General features: G+C 30.7%; 1 protein-coding gene across 1 annotated transcript in view; it reads left to right on the top strand.

Annotated features, from left to right (window-relative positions):
• Nucleotides 1-6,424, top strand: part of LOC137637558 (glutamate receptor ionotropic, delta-1-like) — a 13,347-nt gene extending 6,923 nt beyond the window's left edge. Inside the window, exons 7-11 of the mRNA XM_068369714.1 lie at nt 299-444; nt 2,378-2,476; nt 4,267-4,433; nt 4,960-5,089; nt 6,293-6,424. Coding sequence (XP_068225815.1) covers nt 299-444; nt 2,378-2,476; nt 4,267-4,433; nt 4,960-5,089; nt 6,293-6,424 — 674 coding nt within the window. The remainder of the gene's footprint in view (nt 1-298; nt 445-2,377; nt 2,477-4,266; nt 4,434-4,959; nt 5,090-6,292) is intronic.
• Nucleotides 6,425-6,850: the final 426 nt, after the last annotated feature.

Raw genomic sequence — 6,850 nt, 5'->3', positions numbered from 1 at the left:
CCACTAACGACGATGAATAGAAAATCAAAATTCTATCTTGATCATGTTCATCACTGTCATGAACAAATAATTTCTCTCTAATTATAGTTAAAGTTTTGAAGGTTAGGACAATTTTGGTATATCACTACTTATACCAAAGTGTTTCTGATGTGGACTTGTTGTTGTTACTCTATTATTATTATTATTATTATTTTTATTATTATTATTATTATTACTAGCTAGGCTATAACCCTAGTTGGATAAGCAAGATGCTATAAGCCCAGGGGCTTATATTGACTTTTGTATTCATTTCTTCCAGCCATGTACTCTGGAACACTAACTGCCGTGCTAGCCATTCCAACCTACGAAAAGCCGGTGGACTCCTTAAATGACCTTCCTAAAGCAGTTGCTGAAGGATTCACTCTCGGGACTGTTAAAGATTCCAGCCTAGAGTTCTTGTTCAAGGTAAATCAGGATTTGCACACAACTACAGCTTCTATACCTTTTTCTATATTGCATTGTGATCCTCTTCAAGGGAAAACTACAAGTTTTAGTCTAACTTTAGTGATTGATTGATTTAAAGTTTTCTGGCATCCTGACATCTAAGGTCATTAACGCCGATTTCATTTATTTTATATAAAAAATAAAAGAATATTCAATTAAAACCATAAAAGTTAAGATATCATCATAAAAGTTGAATAGTTTTCAGAAGACCTACTTCTGAAATAAATCTAAAAATGCCGCTCGCATAGTAGGACACATCATGTCCAAGAATCTTGGTAAGGATGAACCTGCATATATATATATATATATATATATATATATATATATATATATATATATATATATATATATATATATATATGCATATATACATATATATACATATATGTATATATGCATGTATATATGTATATGTATATATATAAATATAAATATATATATATATATATATATATATATATGTATATATATATATATATTCATATATATATATATATATATATATATATATATATATATATATATATATATATGTATACAACATATACATAATTAATGCATATCAATATTTCTACTTAAATCATCTTCTATGAATTCAAAATATTGAAAATATATATCATTTTACAGAACCGAAAATGTTTTCCAATATGAGAACAGTGGCAAGGGATTATTAGTAGACCTCTTTCTAAAGTTTCCCTGAAGGTCGAAATGTCACAGGCCAACTTACGTTTTTCACTTTCAGCCTTCAATAATAATAAAATAAATTGGCGATGATTTACGAGCCTTGAGCACGCACGCGATCCGGAGGAGAGCGAGAAGATGGCGATTGTATATCTTAATTAGGAATTAGAATGCAATCGTAAATTCATAATTCGGTGAAAGTTTTGCCAAACATAAATCATTTGAACTCAGGCCTAACAATTTATTAATTCTTCAAGACAATAGTTACAGTGACAAAAACGTTGCTATACAGCTGATAAGTTTCATGAAGAAACGTCCGGTTGCGTCAGTGCTTGGATGCATGATAGCATAAGCAGATTGTAACCTTTAATGTATAAGTATATAGTTATGGTTTTCCTTTACGGTTCGCATTGGGTATTCGACACGACGTATAAAGCAACTATGACCTTACGGTACTGGGACACAGAGACCATTTTCCTTTACAGTCTGCATTGAGCTTTGGAAGAAGGGTCTAGTTACTCTATTTTGCACTGTAATAGTTCAGTGGCTTCTTTCCTCTTGGTAAGGGCAGAATAGACTCTTTAGCTATGGCGAGCAGCTCATCTAAGAGATGGACCCTCCAAAATCAAACTATTGTACTCTAATCTTGGGTATTGCCATAGCCTCTGTACCATGGTCTTCCACTGTCTTGGGTTAGAGTTCTCTTGCTTGAGAGTACACTGTGGCACACTATTCTATTTAATTTATCTTCTTGTTTTGATAAAGTTTTTATACTTTATATAAGAAATATTTATTTTAATGTCGTTACTGTTCTTGAAATGTTTTATTTTTCCTTGTTTCATTTCCTCGCTGGGCTATTTTCCCTGTTGGGGCCCCTGGGCTTATAGCATCCTGCTTTTCCGACTAGGGTTGTAGCTTAGCATTTAATAATAATAATAACAATAATAATAATAATAATGTGTATGTATACATACATACACACACACATATATACAGTATATATATATATATATATATATACAGTACATATATATATACACATATATACATATACATATATATATATATAGACAGAGAGAGAGAGAGAGAGAGAGAGAGAGAGAGAGAGAGAGAGAGAGAGAGAGAGAGAGAGAGAGAGAGAGAGAGAGAGAGAGGGAGGTTTAGTCATTATTAAAGCAAACAATAGTATTCTATGACCGATTTCTCTTTACAGGATGCGACTGAAGGCATTTACAAAGATGTCTGGAAGTTGTTCAACCACGACGACAGGGCAAAGAGCTTCGTTGATTTACCTGAACAAGGGTTTGATAAGGTTAGAGAGAGAGAGAGAGAGAGAGAGAGAGAGAGAGAGAGAGAGAGAGAGAGAGAGAGAGAGAGAGAGAGAGTTGGCTCTAGACAAATACTTAAAGCGGTCAATTAATGGATAAACCCCAACAATAAAATCTCTATATTACTCGCTTCAAACATCTACACAGTAGGCTCATCAGCATCAACTCGAACCCCCTAACAAACTGTATCATTCAACCCTGGATATTAGGGACCTTCCTTCACTATACGTATTTACGAGCTGCTCCATCACGAGCAAGAATCCATCTTAAACTGTAAACAAACATAACGTCTTTCGAGACTTCCAAACAATCCTTCCTCTCTGAATTCGTCACATTTGCGACATATACACCCACTTCACCATAACTTGAAGTCGTCCATTCTGCTCACATGACCAGACCACCAATATTAAACTCTTGAACATTTCTTTAATGTGTCTCTATATTTCTCAACTTATTAATTCTTCTATCACACATGCTACAAGAATATTTCATCTGGACAATTTTATATAATATATATATATATATATATATATACATATATATATATATATATATATATATATATATATATATATATATATATATATATATATGCTTATATATTTACACTTCAACATCTTATAACCTATCTCTCATCGTCAACAGTAGCTTCCACAACCATTTTCCGTCTTATATTGGTCGTTTCAAGTCTTGCATCACTCATCGGTCCCTGTTAAATTCTTCACTCAAGAAACTATCAACAAAATTGTTCCATCGATTTAATACTTTATTTGCCTTTTTTAATCATATCCATTTCTTCATATTTACTTCTCAGTAGAACATTTTTAATGTCCCTCTTTTTCTCATCATCCCCTAAATTTTCACATCTTTCCATCCTTCTCTCTCCCTTTATTCTTGATTACCATATAATACTGAATGTTGGGATCACGGTGACAGAGGGGAATATGTGTTCGTAATAATTAAAAAATTAATAAAAATAGCAAGCTGGGAAATGAGTAAATGGAGTGTTTGTTAAATAACTAAAACAGAAACTTCAAGGAGCAATTGCATGACTGAAGATAAGAAACCGCATGCATACAGGATCTTGGGTGCGACTGAATTTTAATTAGGCAATGCATGAATACCAAGAAGAGAAGGATTGCCCATAAACCGATTAAGCAAGAACACTGAGTAAATGTTAGTCTCACCCATTACACAATACATACTGTAAAACATACATAAATAATCTTATTCCTGATGTAGATATTAATCTCTGGCATGTTGCATAAGAATTTTATAATTGTGACCCTTCTTTACATTCAGATATTCCCGGACAGTTCAATCCTGTTCGTAATACTAGACATGCTGTTAATTCTAGTAGTCAGGCCTTCTCCATCATGAGGCTCAATACTACACAGTATTCTAGAAGTTTTATTCTAGCCGTGACGAAGTTGTGGAATGATCTTCCTAATCGGGTAGTTGAATCAGTAGATCTTCAAAAATTCAAAATTGCAGCAAATGTTTTCATGTTGAACAAGCTGACATGAGTCTTTTTATAGTTTATATATGACATATCTGTCTCAACAATGTTACCGATTTTAGAATGACTTATTATTAATTTTTTCTCATCATTTATTTATTTCCTTATATCCTCTCCTAACTGAGCTATTTTTTCCGGTTGGAGTCCTTGGGCTTATGGCATCTTGCTTTTCAAACTAGGGTTGTAGCTTAGCTAGTAATAGTAAAATTATTAAAATTATACAAATCATTAGTTTCCTCTTTCCAACTCCCTCAGGTTATGCAAGGGAAGTTCGTCTTCGTCTGCCCAAGGCTCGCTTCGGAAATCTTCGCCCGGAAGAGGGGCAGAAGGAAATTCCACTTCGCCAGGCAGAACTTCTACCCGCAAGGATACGGCATCGCTTGCAAGAGTGGCTCTCCATTCAAGAAGTTGTTTGATCGGTTGTAGGTGTTCTTTTAGTGGTTTTCACATAATGACTTATGTTCACTGTGTATTTTGAATAACCGTATCGGAATATCTTAACGTTATTTTGCACAGGGTTTGAAGATACTTAACCAAAACAAGATTAATTGTCATATAAATAATCACGTGAACATAAAAGAATCTTATATGGATATATATATATATATATATATATATATATATATATATATATATATATATATATATATATATACACACACACATATATATATATATGTATATATATATATATAGTATACAGTATATATAAATAAAAATATGTACACAGCATATATATATACATATGTGTATATATATATATATATATATATATATATATATATATATATATATATATATATATATATATATATATAGTGAAAACTTAGATTCCAAGCCTTCTAGTCCAACCATAAAACAAATCCAAATAAAAACGAAAAACCAATAAATAAATAAAAAATCAAACTTTATAATCTTCGAAACAATATTTTTATCCCACACCTTCAGGTTAGCAAGGATGGTGGAAGCTGGCTTGATCATCAAATGGGCCGCGAAAGAAGCGAAGAAGGTTTCAATGATGACTTCTAGTAACGAAGAGGGAGACAAGCAGCTAGCTATCACCTTACAACACCTTCAGGTTAGGTAGACATTGACCTCGTTTAATTGTTGAGGATTGTTTTGGAATTTTTTAGAAAGCAGATGAATCTACTAGCAATGTCAAATTTAATAAATCTCTTCTATATAAAAAAGAGCAAATGTCTGACTATAAATACTCTATCTATCTATCTATCTATCTATCTATCTATCTATCTATCTATATATATATATATATATATATATATATATATATATATATATATATATATATATATATATATATATGATAAAATTTGCACATTTAAACGTGTTTTTCAAATTCAAATAAGCCATATATATTAATACATTAAAGTCTGGATTCTCTTAACGACCTCGGGATCAGAGCCCCAGGCGAAATCATTCAAAGACTATAGTATCTTACCGGCCGGGTTTCGAACCCTGGTCTTTTGAGTGATTTCGCCCGGGGCTCTGATACTGAGGCCGTTAAGAGAATCCAGACTTTAATGTATTCATATATATGGCTTATTTAAAATAAATAAATAAATATATATATATATATATATATATTTATATATATATATATATATATATATATATATATATATGTATATATATATATATATATATATATATATATATATATATATATATATATATATAATCCCCTTCTGAGTGGAGATACCTTGACGTGGTGAAAAGGTTTAGGCATCGCAATGATTAGCAAAGCTATACTAGGTTGGTTTGCTGAGCGATCAGACCAAAATCTCCCACCCTCACCAATCCGCACTTGTCAGCATGGTGATGAAAACTGGCCAAACCCCAAGACATGAAATGAAATGTCTGAGGCCTTAGCATTCCTCGGGTTGGGAGGAGAGGGACTAATCATGCCCTGGTGAGAGGGGTGGTGCATGTGTGTGCATATCTAAATAACTACCTGTCGTTTTTGACGGGTCGTGTATACTAGTATCTGTATATTACTATACATAGATTGCATATTGTAAACTCCCATCTACGTATAATTAGTTGTAATGGCAAGAGCATAATATAAAAAAGTTTAAAATATCTTATATCATTATCTATATAATACCTTTATGTAACAATTCCATAACAAAGCATATAACAAAAACCCATAAAATGTCTTTCAGTCATTAGACAATATGTAATAAACACATCAATCATCAGATTACAGTTTTTCGTTACAAATAATTACATTTTGAATTACTTTTTTTTTTTTATTTTACAGGCAGCCTTCTTCGTGCTTCTCTTCGGATATGTAATTGCGACCCTGGCACTGCTCGTGGAGAACTTTCATAATCGAAGATTCAAAATCAATGGAGATAATCTCGAGGATATCGATAATAATAATAAGCAATAATATAGAAGGATATTACTATTGTGAGGGATATATATATATATATATATATATATATATATATAATATATATATATATATATATATATATATATATATATATATAAATATATATAAATATATATATATATATATATATATATATATATATATATATATATATATATATATATATATATATATATACTATATAGATTTATGTATATATACAGTATATAGATTTATGAATATATACATATATTCATAAACTTATATATATATATATATATATATATATATAGATATATATATATATAGTATATATATATTCATAAACTTATATATATATATATATACAGTACATATATATAGATTTTTCGAAAGTTCATGCATTTATGGCTATTCAACCCGTATGATTTTCACATTGTTGGAATATTGCTATATTCATAA

This window comes from Palaemon carinicauda, unplaced genomic scaffold (assembly GCF_036898095.1).
Source record: "Palaemon carinicauda isolate YSFRI2023 unplaced genomic scaffold, ASM3689809v2 scaffold846, whole genome shotgun sequence".
Lineage (NCBI taxonomy): Eukaryota > Metazoa > Arthropoda > Malacostraca > Decapoda > Palaemonidae > Palaemon > Palaemon carinicauda.
The sequence above is the reverse complement of the archived record's forward strand: the minus strand, read 5'-3'. Positions and strand labels throughout refer to the sequence as shown.